The sequence below is a fragment of the Oncorhynchus tshawytscha genome, linkage group LG27 (assembly GCF_018296145.1).
Source record: "Oncorhynchus tshawytscha isolate Ot180627B linkage group LG27, Otsh_v2.0, whole genome shotgun sequence".
In the NCBI taxonomy this organism is placed as follows: domain Eukaryota; kingdom Metazoa; phylum Chordata; class Actinopteri; order Salmoniformes; family Salmonidae; genus Oncorhynchus; species Oncorhynchus tshawytscha.
Window position 1 is genome coordinate 11,135,775 of NC_056455.1, and position 19,309 is coordinate 11,155,083.

General features: G+C 42.0%; 1 protein-coding gene across 1 annotated transcript; it reads left to right on the plus strand.

Annotated features, from left to right (window-relative positions):
* The first annotated feature begins 2,994 nt into the window (after window positions 1-2,994).
* On the plus strand, window positions 2,995-18,891 carry LOC112225841 (heparan sulfate glucosamine 3-O-sulfotransferase 2-like). The gene is made up of 2 exons (XM_024389944.2): window positions 2,995-4,116; window positions 17,918-18,891. The coding sequence occupies exons 1-2, from the start codon at window positions 3,581-3,583 to the stop codon at window positions 18,534-18,536; spliced, it is 1,155 nt and encodes a 384-aa protein (XP_024245712.1). The 5' UTR covers window positions 2,995-3,580; the 3' UTR covers window positions 18,537-18,891.
* Window positions 18,892-19,309: the final 418 nt, after the last annotated feature.

The following is a 19,309-nucleotide window of genomic DNA, read 5'->3' on the forward strand; positions in this document are numbered from 1 at the left end:
GAATTTGACAAGTGGATTGTTCATAATTCCATGAAAATGTCCATGTAACTGTATACGTAGCACTGCCTAGCGGTGAAGAAATCAAATAGGTTCATATGAAAACACATTCTTCAGCATCAGCTTCACAAAGGGCTCTTACTCAAATGTATCTACAATTGTGCGGCATATGTAATACATTCTCCAGTACATAATGTCACGTTTTACACTCTAGGTAGCACCCTTAGTGTGGGTGGAGTCATTTTCTCTTTCAGACTCCAAGCGATGCATGTAGTCAAGTCTGTGATCTCATTATGGCTGAATGATAGCATGGAAACACATTAAAAGAAATGAACAGATGTGCTATGGACAGTAAAGTAAAGAGTGAGGACAGCTCAGCTCGATGTAAAAGGAAACAGAAAGTGCAGCCAGCAGTTTGGTGGAGTGGTTTGCTTAAATTTATAAAATCCTCCTGCTGTGCTGCATACTGTACAGTATCATGGCGATGGAATACAGTAGTTTATCCCTGTTCAACAACAGCAAACTATCTCAGACTTCAATAAAACACAAGCTGGCTAATAATTTTTTCTTCAACTTGGATGGCACAAATATTTATTTACTGTATATACGGGTGAGGGATATTGTGTCATTGCGTTACAGTTGTCAGTGCAACTGCAGTTTCTCCCATAGGGTATAAAGTAACACATTCAATGTTATCTCCCAATGCAGAAAAGCACTAGAACATGTGTGTATCTTATCGTTCATTGTAACTGTGTGACAATCTCTCATTAACAGTATTCAACAGGTAAAAAATGACTACAATAGCAAGTAAAATGTCATACATAATCTATACTGGATAACAGTATTAAGTTCCTTACATGCACGGCATTGAGACATCTGTCCTTTTTACATCATTGGGGTACAGGAGTTAGAGCTCAGAGCAGCATACAGTGGAGAAGAGTTGCCAGTTTCAGCACCATGGACAGCACAATGCACATTATTAGAACTGTGAACCATTTTCAGCACCATGGACAGCACAATGCACATTATTAGAACTGTGAACCATTTTCAGCACCATGGACTGCATCATGCACATTATTAGAACAGTGAACCATTTTCAGCACCATGGACAGCACAATGTGCAGTATTAGAACTGTGAACCATTTTCAGCATCATGGACAGCATAATGCACATTATTATCACTTTGAACCATTTTCAGCACCATGTACATTATTATAACTGTGAACCCTTTTCAGCACCATGTACATTATTATAACTGTGAACCATTTTCAGCACCATGGACAGCATCCCAAGTAATACTGCGGGGAAAAAATGTTTTCCTTAAAATGATTGATTATCAAAGACTGATAGGACATTAACCATCAGCCACCAATCCTTACTACTCCCTCAGAATCTGATGATTAGACCTAATTGATTTGAAATAGGAGAATTTAGAATTTAGACCCCCCCCCATGCAAGGACAAGAGTTTGAGCTTTTTATCTGTGTGTATACAGATACCTTCCAAATTAGACACTGGGACACATTATGAAGTAGGAAAGCTTACTGTGAGGCAAGGAATACAGCCAGAGAGGACAGGCTTTTAAAATTCCCTTTGCACTGTCCTGTGGATTCTTTCAATATTAACAATTCTGCTAGGTGGAGGTTGAGCTATGAGGACACAATACAACAGCCCTCCGCCATTCTAAGAGCGATGAACTTACATGACCAGTACAAACTGAGCGGTACACAGTTGGGTAATACTGTAGAGTTCCCTTAGACATGACTGTAAAGTATTTGCACTTTGAAGCCCCAGGGTTCTCTCTAGCTGGGCTGGAAAGGTTAATGAACCCCACTACGCCTTGCTGTATCAATGTCATATTACTGGGGACTGTGGCCCCAATTGATCGGTGGTCCCTAATCACATTTCACTAATAGCAGGTTCAGCCCCATGGCAGAGCCACTGAGTGAAACAGGGAAACAGACTCGCTGGTGCCTCGCTAATTTGGAAAATCTAGTGTTTCACTACTCCAACGTTCCCTCTCTGCTCTGTGAGACTGGGAGAGCCTCCACATTAGCTGAGTAAACTGATTAAAATATGCTCAAATCATGTAATGATGTATTGTGAGCCATTACATTTGCTATTTGGTTTTCAAGTAATGATGCTAAAATGACTGAAATAAAAAGCTGTGATGGAATTGTGGAATAACAAATATGTGTGTGTTTGTATTTGTGTGTGTGGATAAATATTTTGATTCTTATACTTACTTACAAGCCCTTACCCTTACTTTCCAACAATGCAGTTTTAAGAACACTTCTTTTTCGTAAAACTGCATTGTTGGTTAAGGGCTTGTAAGTAAGCATTTCACTGTTGTATTCGGCGCATGTGACAAATAAAATGTGATTTGATTCGATGTTGTCTGGTGGGTAGACTGTATGACTTTACCGGATAACATCTGCTCAATGGTTGTGCTTAGGTATGACACAAAGCAACATGTTTATCTCCTTGGCTACAGTGCAGGGCCCCAGAACACCCATCTGTGAGAGAGAGCATAGAATCATGGAGATTTCACCTGTTCAAATCTAAGCCTTTCATGACTCAGACAAGGAATATTCAGTCATGTCTCTCAGTTTAGAATGTCCGTGAAAGCAGAGATCTGTGCAACAGCTTGGAGATTCAAGATTAGAGATCATCTTTGTTGTGCACTTTCATGATTGAAAGGGAGCAATTAATGGCCTTGCCATTGTGCAATTCAAAGTTATTTTCTAAAAGAAATCTGCTTGATGTCCTATGAATTTCAATTGGCTACGAGAACACAAATTCATGTGAGTTATGTGGAAATGTTCCCACACAGGTATCCACATAGACTATGCTTCACCTGCCAACTATATATGTTGTATGTCTCTATAAAATAGGCTATCAGGAGTATTCCTTTAAAAAGTTCAATGCATGGAGAATATGATCATATGAAGAGTGACGTCAGGCGGCATCTTTATATATTCATCATCTGTCCCTGACTGCCGCAACGGAATTCTTGAGAACTTTGAGAAAGCAGCCAAACATGAGCTGAACATCGCAGATCCCGTGAAGGCGAGGCTGAGGCTTCGCACGGATTAGAGTCAATGGCAGATTACACCGTGCCTTTTGGAAGAGATGCAGATTTATGGATTTCGGCAGGTTTCCAAAGTCACTCATCATTATCCAACGAACGGCATATTTTACCCAGACCAACGGATTGAGGAACACGAAGAATGGGATTGAGGATAACGACTCCGTGGGGGTTTAAGTGTTTCGACAAAATATTATGCAATTAGTTAATATTACAGATGCAATCATCCTACCACTCAAACTATATGAACTCATTTAGGCGGGATCATTCTACTTTTTCCAAGAAAATGGCTGAAATCAATTTATTCCAAAGTTATCCAACAATTGTTCAATTGGAAACGATGCGAATTGTGCACAGGTAATTTCTTGGAGGAACATTTACCTGGTTTTCTGTCGTATTGGGTTGTTGACAGAGGCAGAGTCCGTTTCCACAGGGAGACACCGCAGTCCAGGCGCAGCACAGAAGAAAAACATGCAGTCCCTTGACCCATGGAGATATGGCATATAGGTTGATCTCAAACCGAATCGTGCCATCTTCAAATAGGTTGAGCAAACGATTTATTTTTATATTCACCATTTCATTGTCCTTCACATATTTATGCTACAGCATACTGTTTTGTTGTGGTACAATCATGCCAACCCAGAATTATGAGGAAAAAAGGTGCCTCCATCACAAGAACGTAGGAAGCAAAAAACTTCTGCAAAAAGATTGCACCGCGGACAGGAGGACTGCTCTGGATGAGACTTTAAACGTGGCACTCACTCACCAAGGATCAAGTCATGCTCGCAACCAAAGTAGAAATTCTGCCTTGCCCATCACTCACAAACGGAGTATTGTCCCATCCGAATATAATATTACTGTTGCACAGAAATATGGAAACAAAAAGTTACCTAACGCACTAATCGTCGGGGTGAAGAAGGGCGGCACCAGGGCGGTGCTGGAGTTCATTCGAATTCATCCAGATGTGCGCGCGCTTGGAACAGAGCCCCACTTTTTCGATAGAAACTATGACAGAGGATTGGACTGGTACAGGTACGAAATGTCACGTTGATTTAAATATATAAGAAACTAATTTGTCTGTTTATGATATATTTCATTTTCAATATTTTATTTGTTGAACAAGTGCACGGCCCCTACAAAGGCATTTGTCACAATAAAACAGTAGGCTTAGGCTAAGTAGGTTTATAACTTCTTACAACCTAATGTATGTAGTCCTGCCTATGAGATAATATAAATATTCTTGGGTGTATTGCATCTGTATCCATTCTATTCTAATGTGTATCTCAGACATTATCAGTCAGCTTTAAAAGTGTGTACCAGGGTGTATACTTGAATGTCCCTCGATTGTGTTCATGAAAGTCCATAACGTTTTTCACGATCATTAGGCTAATCATGTACCTTGTGGAATGGAATAAGTGTGCAGTATATTCCCTCCTCTCTACCTACCACTCTTGTTTTTTTGTTGTTGATAATTGTTGATAATGATCACTTAGAGATCCTTTCTTGTAACACAATACAGCAGAGAACACTCATAGATACACTGAGTATAACAAATATTAGGGACACCTTCCGGATATTGAGTTGCAGACTCAGTTCATCGGGGCATGGACTCTACAAGGTGTCGAAAGCGGTCCACAGAGATGTTGGCCCATGTTGACTCCAATGCTTCCCACCGTTGTGTCAAGTTGGCTGGATTTCCTTTGGGTGGTGGACAATTTTTGATACACACGGGAAACTGTTGAGTGTGAAAAACCCAGCAGCGTTGCTGTTCTTGACACAAACTGGTGCACCTGGCACCTACTACCGTACCCTGTTCAAAGGCACTTAAATATTTTGTCTTGCCCATTCACCCTCTGAATGGTACACACACAATCCATGTCTCAATTGTCTTAAGGCTTAAATGTCCTTCTTTAACTGTTCTCCTCCCCTTCATCTACAGTAATTGAAGTGGATTTAAAAAGTGACGTCAATAAGGGATTACTGCTTTCACCTGGATTCACCTGGTCAGTTTATTTCATGGAAAGTGCAGGTGTTATTAATGTTTTGTATTCTCAGTGTAGATACACTAGATGACCGAAAATTATGTGGACACCTGCTCGTCGAACATCTAATTCCAAAATGATGGGCATTAATATGGAGTTGGTCCCCCCATTGCTGCTATAACAACCTCCACTCTTCTGGTAAGACTTTCCACTAGATGTTGGAACATTGTTGCGGGGACTTGCTTCCATTCAGCCACAAGAGCATTAGTGAGGTTGGGTCGCAGTCGCTGTTCCAATTCATCCCTAAGGTGTTCGATGGGGTTGAGGTCAGGGCTCTGTGCAGGCCAGTCAAGTTCTTCCACACTGATCCCAAAAAAACTTTTCTGTATCGACCTCACTTTGTGCATGGGGGCATTGTCATGCTGAAACAGTAAAAGTTTTTCCTCCAACCTTTGCTACAAAGTTGGAAGCACAGAATCGTCTAGAATGTCATTGTATGCTGTAGCGTTAAGTTTTCCCTTCACTGGAACTAAGTGGCCTAGCCTGAACCATGAAAAACAGCCCCAGACCATCATTCCTCCTCCACCAAACTTTATAGTTGGCACTGTGCATTGGGGAAGGTAGCGTTCTCCTGGCATCCCTCAAACCCAGATTTGTCCAACGGACTGCCAGTTGGGGAAGAGTGATTCATCACTCCAGATAACCTGTTTCCACTGCTCCTCGGTGGCGAGCTTCACACCACTCCAGGCAATGCTTGGCATTGCGCATGGTGATCTTAGGCTTGTGTGTGGCTGCTCATCCATGGAAACCCATTTCATGAAGCTTCTGACGAACAGTTCTTGTGTTGACGTTGCTTCCAGAGGCAGTTTGGAACACGGTAGTGAGGGCTGCAACTGAACACAGATGATTTCTACTCGCTACTCGCCTCGCGCTTCAGCACTCGGTGGTCCTGTTCTGTGAGCTTGTGTGGCCTACCACCTTGCAGCTGAGCCGTTGTTGCTCCTAGACATTTCCACTTCACAATAACAGCAATTGACCGAGGCAGCTGTAGCAATGCAGAAAGTTAACTAACTGACTTGTTGAAAGTCAATGAGCTCTTCAGTATGGACATTCTACTGCCAATGTTTGTCTATGGAGATTGCATGGCTGTGTGCTCAATTTTATATACCTGTCAGCAATGGTGTGACTGAAATAGTCAAATCCACTCATTTGAAGGTGGGGGCACATACTATATAGTGTAGTTTGTGAGATAATTGATCAAAGCTTTGATTTCTCAAGGTGTACAAATATTTCGGAATACCAGATTAAAAGAAACACTCAGACTAGAAGCAATTGTAATCGTAAGCATTACAAGTAAATCATGCCCCAAATCAAGGATGAAGTTACTTTGACTTGATACCCAGGTTGAAATGCCACAGTATAGCTGCAGTGTCAAATTTCAGTAAGTAAACATGCAGATCAACGGTAATAGATATTTTCAGGGGCAGACTTTTAAGAAACCCTCTCCAGCAGAAACATGGCTAATATTGATTAGTGACCTCAGATAAGGTAGGACTCCTCCTGCCTTCCCTCTGACGGGATGCCCCTCCAGTGTACTGTACATCGATGAGACGGGACACTGGCACTGTCTCTTACCCACGAGGCAGACCTTGGATAAAGAAGTTCATAGGAGAGTAAAAGCCTTTTCTCATTATTGTGCCTACCCAAACAGTACCGCACTGGCTTTTATATTTTCCTTTCACATGATCCTTTCCAGCATGGCCAGATCCAGTAAATCTCAGCTCAGCTTGGCTCAGTTGTGTGACTCTACCTGCTCTCATCCCTTGGCAGCCGTAAGACCATTGCTGAAGATGGTACCTGCATGCCTAAAAGCAGGCATTACACAGGTGTCGCATTCTCCTCTCTGACAGAACATGGTGCCTGTTTGTGCTCACTGTGTAAAGCCATTTATACCTGCTGTGTTTAAGTCAATTGAGTCAGACTCACCCATGGGGAGCTGATTAAATCAATAAAAGGGACCTGGAGGCATTCAGTTCAGGGCTGAGGACTTGACGTAGCAGTGCTTTTTCACGCACTTAGCTCTGGAGGTTAAGAATAGGCCTATAATATAACTGCAATAATGCTAATATTAGACTAATAGAACAGTGGGAAGTTTGTGTGCAGTAGGGTTGTGCCAATATAGTGCCAATATTAGCAGATACTATACTGTATTCATGTAATTAGTTTCACGTTAATTAACAATTACATATCCACACTTACGTATCCACCTCCATGCATGCACACACACACACACACACACACACACACACACACACACACACACACACACACACACACACACACACACACACACACACACACACACACACACACACACACACACACACACACACACACACACACACACACACACACACACACACACACACAGGCTCTAAATTCATCAGTACTATTTGGGGACTGATTAATTAAAATGCCACAGAGGCCAGGACCTAGCAACAGTGTCTCTAATCCCCTCTGAAAGCAATTTTAGTTTAGCCATTGACATCTTGCAATAAGAGCCACATAAATGCCGCCAGTAATGAGAAAGATAAATTGGCTGATTAACGTCAGAAGTTCTATACAAATCACCTTTAATGTGCTTTAGAGAGTCTTATTTTTCATTTGATTTCAGTCTAAGACATGAGACACCATCCATTTAAATGTAATGAGTGTTTGCTAGATTAGTTCACCTCAGTCATGGTGGCTGAAACTTTAAGCAGACTAGAACTAATACGACCTGGTCTCAGCATTAAATAATATGATTGTCATCATCGTCTAATGAGGCACTGTGATAGACTGTCCTCTATTTTTATTCTTTTTCATTGTGAATTACTTGCATAATCCAACAATTTTCACCCCACTGTAAGTGACAGACCTGTGCGACGACAGTGAAATGGTGCAATGTTCATTACTCAATCTCCAGAATAGAATAAGACCCATTTGGCCTCATTTGTGGCGGCAGGTAGTCTAGTGGTTAGAAAGATTCAAAATCCCCGAGCTGACAAGGTAAAAATCTGTCGTTCTGCCCCTGAACAAGACAGTTAACCCACTGTTCTTAGGCCGTCATTGAAAATAAGAATTTGTTCTTATTGACTTGCCTAGTTAAATAAAGGTAAAAATAAAAATGTAGATTGCATGTGAGTGTCTCTCCATCCCTGTGACTATATAAGGAGTAGCTGAATCATACATTATACGCAACACTTCGTGGACGCAACACTTCGTGGATGCTTTTTTCAATTTTTGCACACGATGAAAAAAATCTAACAAATCTGCATCACTACACACCATCACCATCAGAACTTAAAAGGGCATCTCAGCTCTACTGATTTTACAGGAGTCAGACGCACATCAAATAGATTCCCTGAGAAGTGTTCAAATTGTGCAAGAGGCCTCGTAGAATCGGCTTCAGCCAAGATTATTCTCCAGGTCCACCGTTAATTGGCTCAGGGAGGATACTGAGCCCCGGAACTCTAACGTCAGAAAGGTTGACGAGGACAGAAAGTTGTCTGCTGCTCATTTAACGGAGGGAACTGAACATTCCACTGGCCCAGGCATCTCTTTCCACTGGTAATGAGGAGTCTTAATCCCGATATAGCTCAGAAACATGTAGCAGTTAACATTAATTACAAAAACAACTCCTCTCGGGAATATCCTCCAAAGACACGATGGCGCAGTGAGGTTTTGCTATTAGGATTTTGTATTGAATAAGTCATTAGCTGGAGTTGCGGGCAGCAAGAGACAGAGGTAGTGGTGTTGTGAGTTTCCTACTCAAAGAGACAGGGATAGAGCCTTTACCAACCTTAGGTAACCCAGCTGTACATATCATTAAGAGCTTTTGAGAATGGTAGACCACCCTGGAGGCAAGGCCACACAATGACGTTATTCTGAGAGATGGAATCTAACATGGACACCATGCCTATCAATGTATAATTTGATTAAATAAATGTGCAGTTTTGACTGTAGTAAAATGAGTTTGATTAATTAAATGGGGATATGCACAACTCTGTTCAAACTGTTTTTCCTGGAGTCTAGTCTAGTTAGTACAATACATAGTATACATGCCTCAAACAATGATAATGGCGCCGAAGGAGATGGCCACCGTTTTACGATCCCATAACCAATTGTGCTATTGTGTATGTTTTTTTGCATTATTTGTAACTTATTGTGTACATAATGTTTCTCCCACCGTGTCTTATGATTGAAAAGAGCTTCTTGATATCAGGGCAGCGATGACTCACCCCGTACTGGAGGAATTCTTCTTCTTCCAATGAGTTGGACGGGAAGAATTTACTCCAGACACCCTACAAGGTCCTCATCCCTGTCATTCGCAGGAGGAAAAGACGGAGATATCGTGGACGACGGTCCAGGTGCCTTGTAAGGATCTGTCGCCGAGAGGATAATCTACCTTTACCATAGGTCCTATTAGCCAACGTACAATCAATTGATTATAAAATAGACAAACTACGAGCACGTATATCCTACCAACAGGACATTACAAACTGTGATATCTTATGTTTCACCGAGTCGTGGCTGAACGACGACATGATTAACATACAGCTGGCGGGTTTCAAGCTTTTTCGGCAGGATAGAACAGTGGCCTCTGGTAAGACAACGGGTGGCGGCCTATGTGTACTTGTAAACAACAGCTGGTGCACAAATTCTTAGGAAGTCTCGAGGTTTTGCTCGCCTGAGATAGAGTATCTCATGATAAGCTGTCGACCACACTATTTACCAAGAGAGTTTACATCTATATTTTTCGTAGCTGTCTATCTACCGCTGCAGACTGATGCTGGCACTATGACAGCACTCAATGAGCTGTACGCAGCCATGAGCAAACAGGAAAACGCTCATCCAGAGGCGGGGACTTTAATGCAGGGAAACTCAAATCAGTTTTAACTCATTTCTATCAGCATGTTAAATGTGCAACCAGAAGGAAAACAACTCCAGACCAACTGTACTCCACAAACAGAGACAGGTACAAAGCTCTCCCTCACCCTCCATTTGGCAAATCTGACCATAATTCTATCCTCCTGATTTCTGCTTACAAGCAAAAACTAAAGCAGGAAGCACCAGTGACTCGGTCAACATGAAAGTAGTCAGATGAAGCAGATGCTAAGCTACAGGACTGTTTTCCAAGCACAGACTAGAATATATTCCGGGATTCTTCCGATGGCATTGAGGAGTACACCACATCAGTCACTGGCTTCATCAATAAGTGCATCGATGACATCATCCCCACAGTGACCGTATGTAATGTACATACCCCAACCAGAAGCCATCTGCACTGAGCTAAACGGTAGAACTGCCGCTTTCAAGGAGCGGGGCTCTAACCCGGAAGCTTATAAGAAATTCTGCTATGCCCCACGACAAACCATCAAATAGGCAAAGCGTTAATAGGTAAAGTGACACAAACCTACCAGACGAGCTAAATTACTTATATACTCGTTTCGAGGCAAGTAACACTGAAACATGCATGAGAGCACCAGCTGTTCTGGAAGACTGTGTGATCACGCTCTCCATAGCCGATGTGAGTAAGACCTTTAAACAGGTCAACATTCACAAGACCGCAGGGCCCCACGGATTACCAAGACTCCTGAACAGCTAACCAAAGGGCTACCCAGACCTCTCTTTTGCGCTGCTGCTACAATCTGTTTATAATCTATGCATAGTCACTCTACCTACATGTACATTTCAGCTCAATTACCTTGACTAACCGCTGCCCCCGCACATTGACTCTGTACCGGTACCCCCGTATATATATTTTTGTTACTTTTATTCCGAAATTGTCATTTTTTACTTATCTATTTTTTACTTAACATGTGTTTTTTAAAATTTTTGTTAACTTCTTGAAGCATTGTTGGTTAAGGGCTTGTAAAATAAGCATTTCACTCACCAGTTGTATTCGGCGCATGTGACAAATAAAATGTTATTTGATTTGATTTGATTCCTTGCAAGCAACATTCCAATATTTCCTATCTCTAGCATATGCCAGGTGTCTTTGGAACCATTTGCATTTCAACTACAGACTGAATGAATATTTGCAGTGTCTCATTATGCGTTGGTAATGTTTTCCATTATTCCCTGCAGTTCAGCAGAAAGTCTTTTGCAAAGACAGACAGGGGGAAATGTGACAGGAGGAAACAAGTTTAAACTGAACAGGATGTGAGGACAGGCTGACATGCACTGAAATAGTTTTGTTTACACTGTGTTTCATTGACATTGGCAGCTGAGCCGCAGTTAATTAATCTGAAACATTTACACAATTAACTGAAATGCTCATCTGAGGATGTGCAGCTTGCCAGCTATGGATTTCGGGGTCTTCCTGAGAGTGTCTTAATTTTGGGGTAGTTGGACACTTTCCTACATAAAACTCAGACACAGTAACAGTAACAGTAACAGCATTTGGTTCGCCTTAATTCATCGCTTTATCGCTTCAGGAGAGCAATTGTCTCTCAACATCCTCAGTGGATTTGAATATTCCAATGTGCTGTCATTTCTGTGAAACGTAGTGCACAGACAACACGACTAAATCAGACATCATTGAGGTCAGACTGATTCTGATTCTGAAATATTTGTTTCCCATACAGACAGACAGGACAGTCCTTATGTAAAAACATAGTTTACTCTGGAAAAGATTGACAAGGTGTGTACACAACAGATCAGAGCTTTGTTTCAAATTGAATAAGACCTGCTGCTGGTTGTCTTGGGAGTTGACTCTAACTGATTTCTTGGTCTAGTTAACCAGCTGACCTGACTTCAGTATTGCTGTCTGGGACATTGCTCGGTAACCCTTAATTGACTTCCATTGAGACCAGCTTCTGTCGCTGCTGACTGGTGATTAATGCTTGGACGTCATCCCAGCAGAAATGGGAGTGAGTGAAATATTAATAAGATAATCTTTTCCAGTGGAGACAGAATGAAGCTATTTCCTTCGTACCAGGCGAGGGGAGTAGACTGCAGTTGGTGATGCGGTTGAACAGCGACTCTGGTTTTATTACAGCATTGTGCATTAGAACACATGAAGCTGTGTAATTGCAATCTGGGTTGTTCGCAACTGTAACATAACATGGTCTGTACAAATTAACCCTCCTTGTGTCATTGAAGATATGCCGTAGCCATACCTTAAACATAGACACATAAAGTAGTTTGTAGCAATGCTCTATAATGATTTAAAAGCTTTCTCACATACTGGTATTACCTTTCCCTGAATCCTATAACCTTAGATAGTATTCACTGTATTGTTGTGAAATGTAATACAACTTAGAAGATGAAAGGCTTCAGAATGAAAGCAATGGATAAGAGTATGACTGTCTATGTGAATGTGAATATAATTCAGGCCCCGGTAATAGAGGTGCAGTATGTGAGAAAGCTTTGAAATCCACATACAATACTGTATAACACCACACTTCAACAACGTGCTCTTGGCATCCACCAAGAAAGCAGTATAGACATGCTCTAAATGCCAGGCTTTTCCCTGCACTGATCTCACTTCATCTTACGTTCTACAGATCATTTGGAAGTGACCATGATGAGCCATGAGATCTTTGTCATAATTTAATCAGGGGCTTTTCCAAGTAACCCCGCTCGAGCCGAGGCCATCCCAACACCACAGATAATGGATACGTTGAAGTCACCATGCTCCCTGTCCCTGGTTAGTGGGCAGTAACTCACAAGCTGTGTATTATAATTGTAATAGGACAGGTTCATTATTAGTCTGTGTGATGACAGACACGTTCTGCTCTGCCAGAGATAGGGGCCACTCTCTAAATCTCTCTGTCTGTCTGTCTGTTGCAGGGACGCTGCCTGCTTGTCATGATTGATGGTTTCCAATTTAAATCCCAATCAGATCAGGCCTGGCCCTCGCATTACTGTCCAATCCTCCGACTCATCATAAAGCTGGGTAATTAGTACCATGAGGCCTGGATTAATTTGGTTGAAAACAGTGTGTCATCGCCACAACCTTTCTACTGACAGTGGATGTTAGCTTGAACGTGGAGGACGTGAATACAACACTGAAGAAGCCAAACAATATCCACAAAGCAATGGGGGCTGCTGAGGGGAGGATGGCTCATAATAATGTCTGAAACAGAACAAATGCAATGACATCAAACCATGTTTGATGTATTTGATACCATTCCACTGATTCCGCTCCAGCCATTACCACGAGCCCGTCCTCCCCAATTAAGGTGCCACAAACCTCCTGTGCCACAAAGGTTTGAGATTAAACAGAATGCTCCATGATTGAGTTTTTGAGTTAGCCACATCAACACCTGACTCTGTACATCTATTGAAAGATGCTATGCTACGTTTTAACTCAACCTTAGAGAGGCTGCACGTGTTCTCTACATCTATTGAAAGATGCTATGCTACGTTTTAGCTCAACCTTAGAGAGGCCACACATGTTCTGTACATCTATTGACAGATGCTATGCTACATTTTAGCTCAACCTTAGAGATACTACAGGTGTTCTGTGCATCTGCCGTCACACACATTCCATTTCGTCCACATCAAAAGACTTGCTAATGACCATACCAAAGTAATGGATACGCTCTACTGTGGTTCACGAGCAAATATTTACTGAGGACTCTTATAATGCACTCAATTCCCTCTTGATTTGAAGTTACACTGGCGAGATGAATGAAGTTACACTGGCGAGGTCTGGGTTAATTGATTGTGCTGAAGGAGATGATCCAAAGCTGACCTTTACCTGCTGCTACGGTCTTACATGCCTGATATAGCTGGTGCTTGGGTGTCTGTACAATGTTGACTTGCTCAGTGGAGCCACGTTAGCAGCCAGAGAACTTGGCACATCCTTTAGCACTTTTAATGTTACAGTATGCCAGACATGATTTTTAGGTGTTGGTCTCAACACATCTGTCAGGGGGGTATTAAATACACACGTGTGTTTTTACCGGTGATGGGGGAATTCCTATCCCTTTGCAATCTCGTGAGCACTGGGCACATTTACAATGTTGGGATAGATCCTCCACACCTCGGTTCATTTTAACAGAGTGATTAAAATGTCACAGCCAAGCCTGTAACACATCCTGACTCCTCTCAGAGTTTCACCAATAACCTGAACATGAGACGGCTGTAAATTACTCTAGTCAATTTAGTTCCAGCTTACAGGATCCGGATGATGATCAGAGCAGGGAGCCCATCCATCTCTCTACAACTTTGATTCATGACACAAAATGCCAGTTACTGCCAGCTTTATAGATATGTGTGTGTGTGTGTGTGTGTGTGTGTGTGTGTGTGTGTGTGTGTGTGTGTGTGTGTGTGTGTGTGTGTGTGTGTGTGTGTGTGTGTGTGTGTGTGTGTGTGTGTGTGTGTGTGTGTGTGTGTACTGTATGTGTCAAATGTGTGCAATGGCAGTACAGTTCCACATTGTGTGTATACCTTCCAACCATATATCTCATTATTAATATTTTACTAATGGTTCATTCTACAGAGTTATCTGATATGATTTACAATATATCATCTACCAGCATTCTTCACTGTAACTTAGTCCCATAGCTCCACAAAGCTTGTGGGTATTGAGAGCTGGAGTGATCATGGTGAACCTATCCTTTTGAGAGTAGGCCTATCGAGCGACAATGAAGGCTTTTAGAAAGCTACACTACTGAAGGTGCTCGCTGTTCTCTTCAAGGACCATAGGGTGTCAGGACAGAATACACTGCTGCTAAATGGCTTACAACATGTCACAGTAACCTTGGCACATTACAATTACAGCAAGAGCCTCCTGTCCTCTCTTATGCTACAAGCACCTCCATTGAAAAAGGCAGGCATCTACATACAGGAAGGCCAACGCAAATAGCAACTGGCAATTCATGTTTGTGGAAGTTTCAGGTGTGATATCAGACCTTTGCATGGAGCCATTCCTAATTTCCCACTGTGGTGGTTGTGTTCTCAGTAACGCAGTCAGTATGCTCACATGAATAACTGTTCTTCTCCTCGGTTTGGGTATTTACATAAGAGGAAAATTGGAAGATGGCACTTTAGTTAAATATGAATGAAATATTTCTTGATGAGAAGCGGGTTTATATTCTGGTCAATTGAACGTTTTGTGATCATGTGAATGGGCTTTAATTTATAATATTCAATATCTGTAAAACAAATGTTAGTTCAATAAAAAAACTACAGAGAACAGCAGGTGGACAATTTATTTGATCAATGTAATATATTGTCATTATTGCATATTTCTTTCTGATTACACCTGAGAGGGTAAATTCATTTTTCAAATACATGACATGGATTAAGTCCCTGCTGAAATGAGAATGTATGCACAACATGTAGGCCTGCACTATGGAAGTTCACATCATGGTAATGCAAATTCCACCAATTTAATTCAAATCATATGAATAAAACAGTGATAAAGCTGTCCCTGACAAGTTGTTAATGTTTAATGACAAAGAGAAGGGGGGAATAATCGAAAGAGCAAATGTACATGTGTATCTCATCACTCCAATCATGAACAAATAAAGTTCGATTCAAGCTAGGTTTCTGTTCAACCAATCCCGGGACTCAGCAAACCCAGGAGATAATGTGAACATGTCATGTTGTTCTTGTGCTCCCCAAAATGCACATGTTCATCTTTAGGCAGTGGATCATTGTTGTCTTGTACTGTACTTGGAAAATGGAGAATGTAATTGGTTGTGTGAAGTAAGAGCATCCCATGAATTATATGTTCCATTATGGCTTTCTCTATGGAAAGCTCCACAAAACCTCTTTGTGTCCTGGTCTCATCTGAAACCTTGGTGGATTAAATAAAGTTACAGGAGGTGATGGTTTTTCTTTCATTCCTAATCGACAAGAAATGCACCTCTTGGTGGCACTTTGGGAAATGCTACGAAGTACTGCTGCTAAAGCTAGTACAGCACCAACACTCCTCATCAGCAAAAGAGTGAGAATTTCAGATCTTGTTCACGGTGCGTTCAGCTCCTGCACCAGGCAACAGGGAAAGTGTTAGAATGTCAGTAACACCACCCTGGGTGTTAGTTGTGTGGATTTTTAAAAAAGGTTTATGTAATATGCCTAATTGCAGCTGTTAATTGTAACAGTGTTGGAAATAATTGTCTAAACAGAAAAGGGTAGCGTTTGAAATTATACATGTCTGTAGCTATCTCCATGAGATTATAGACAGTAGTTTCCTAAAATTCCATCAACTCAATAATACATGTATGATGATGGAAGTTTGAAGAAAGAGGAAGAATATGCTATACTATAGGTTAAGGTTGATGATGTAACTAAGTTGGGACTCCATCACATAGCACCTGGGATATAGTAGCATGTTTTAGCGTACGGTAAAGCTGTTTTCTAGGGATGGTGCTACTGCTGTTCTGGTCCTTCCATCCCATGGGAGATTAATGATTGCCTGTGGCCCTAAACTGGTGAGGCTAACTGAGACACCCAGCAGACCAGCACAGGATTCATAAATCAAGCTAAACTGATCAATATTTCTCAGACTGTAAAGGTACACTACATGACCAAAAGTACGTGGACACCTTCAAATCAAACATCTCATTCCAAAATCATAAGCATTAATATGGAGTTGGTAGCCCCCTTTGCTGCTATAACAGCCTCCACTCTTCTGGGAAGGCTTTCCAATAGATGTTGGAACATTGCAGCGGGGACTTGCTTCCATTCAGCCACAAGAGCATTAGTGAGGTCGGCAGTGATGTTGGGGCGATTAGGCCTGGCTCGCAGTCGGTGTTCCAGTTCATCCCAAAGGTGTTCGATGGGGTTGAGAATAGGCTCTGAGCAGGACAGTCAAGTTCTTCCACAAAGATCTCAACAAACCATTTCTATATTGTCACCCTGAAACAGGAAAGGGCCTTCCCCAAACTGTTGCCACAAAGGAAGCACAGAATCATCAGTGATAGACATAAAGTTACTATTTTATTTACTGTATCTGTTTTAGTGCAAGAATGTTTTTTGAGGAAACTGCTCGATGCACTTCAGGTGGGATCTATCCATGTTAATGTTCAAATGTTTCTAGGAAATAAGGTCCTGACCTGGAGGGAAGAAGCATTTTACTGGATCTAGAGCTTGTATTATGGATACACTATGGGAAAGCCCAGTAGCCTAGAGGTTAGAGAGGTGGACCAGAAGCATGTTGGGAAAGTCAGAAGACACTTCTGTTCTAACCCGGGTTCATTCCCGGGCTGTGCCACAACCAGCTGTGGCCGGGAGTCCCATAGGACAATGCACGATTGGCGTCGTTAGGGGAGGGTTTGGCCGGTGAGGCTTTACTTGGCTCATCGCGCTCTAGTGGCTCCATGTTTAAATCCAACTTTTGCATAACCCAGGTTTTAAACAGGATTGATGCATTTCTTAACTCCCATTGCTCGAATGATGAAAGGAAATTCCCAGAGCAATGCCAGTCTCTACATTTTCTTGGAAAATATCAGAACACTAGTCTTTACTTTGCTATGCATAGATTCCGTGGATGTGAGAAAAACTTTACAAACATTTTAAGATGATGACCTATTTAGTGTGACCCAGATTCTCCCAAGCATCTTTTTCTGTTGGATGTCCTTAATGCAGGTGATGGTGATTTATGAACACCAGTCTAAAATGTGATTGGATGATTTCCCTCCAGCCCTCAGCATCACTGTCACCCTGGAGATAGGGAACAGGAGTTGTTTTCATGAAACCTTTTCAGCTATCGAAGTGGATAACAATTTCTGCAAGACAATTAAATTGTTTTACTATTCCATCCCCTTCTAGAGTACTAATACAATGGATTCCAGGCATAAAAAAATGCATTTTAAGTCAACATTTTTCTCTTTCTGTCTTTCCCTATTTAGAGGACTAATGCCACGGACTCTAGACAGCCAAATCACCTTGGAGAAAACCCCCAGCTACTTTGTGACACGAGAGGCTCCCAGACGCATCGCCAGTATGTCCCCAAACACCAAGCTGATTGTGGTGGTGCGTAACCCAGTCACCAGGGCCATCTCAGACTACACACAGACCCTGTCCAAGAAACCGGACATCCCCACCTTCGAGGAGCTGGCCTTCCAGAACCGTAGCCAGGGTCTGGTAGACACCTCATGGAACGCTATCCGCATAGGGATGTACATCCTCCACCTAGAGAACTGGCTACAGTACTTTCGCCTCTCCCAGATCCACTTTGTGAGCGGCGAGCGGCTGATCACGGACCCGGCGGGGGAGCTGGGCCGTGTCCAGGACTTCTTGGGTCTCAAACGCATCATCACAGACAAGCACTTCTACTTTAACCGAACCAAAGGCTTCCCTTGCCTGAAGAAGCCAGAGAGCAGCAGCCAGCCCCGCTGCCTGGGCAAGTCCAAGGGCAGAACTCACGTGCAGATCGACCGGGAGGTCATTGAGCAGCTCCGGGACTTTTATAGGCCTTTCAATATCAAATTCTATGAGATGGTGGGGCAAGACTTTAGGTGGGATTGAGAATCTGATTAAAAAAATAACCAGGTGATATGTGGTTATTGAAATGGATACCTCAGTGGAGTCATTCGAATGAGGACACCTTAAAGTAAATCCAATTTCTCTTCATGTCTGAAAATACAGTGCGAGTTTAACAAGGTGTGTGTAATCTGCCACTAACTTTGGTATAATTTCCTAGTTCCTACTTTCACATCATGCCGGTTTTGTTAACCAAATAAAAGAGAAAGATATGCTGCCATGCCATTTAATCTCACAATTAGTATTCGTCATCAACTAAATTGTGCTTCTTCACAAAGGCCTGTTACTTTTACAACACTGTACCATGTCAATCGTTCCAACTCAATGGACAACAATAAAGAGTATAGAGACAGCTGAGATTTGTTGCGACATGTCTGTCCTATGCTACAGTATGATCACAGACATGACAAAGCTATAGTATGTGAACTTGGCATAAAATGTGTATCATAAAGGCATTCTGGCAAATTGAGACAATAATGAATGTAAAAACAGTTAATGGATGCCCTCATGCATATTATCGTATCAAATCACGGGCATTATGATGATAATTGGAAGCATTTGTCTTTTCAGCTTCACACAAGAGAGAAGAGGTAGAGTGTAATGGAAAGACAGAGGAAGACGTGGGGAACTACAGAGCAAAGTGAGCTCTTCATCCAAGGCAGCATGTAGAAAAACAGCTGTTGTTTTTACTCTGCCTTTTGAGAAATTAAGAATGGCTTGATTAAAGAGGCTCAACTAAGAAGCTCCCAAACAAGCAG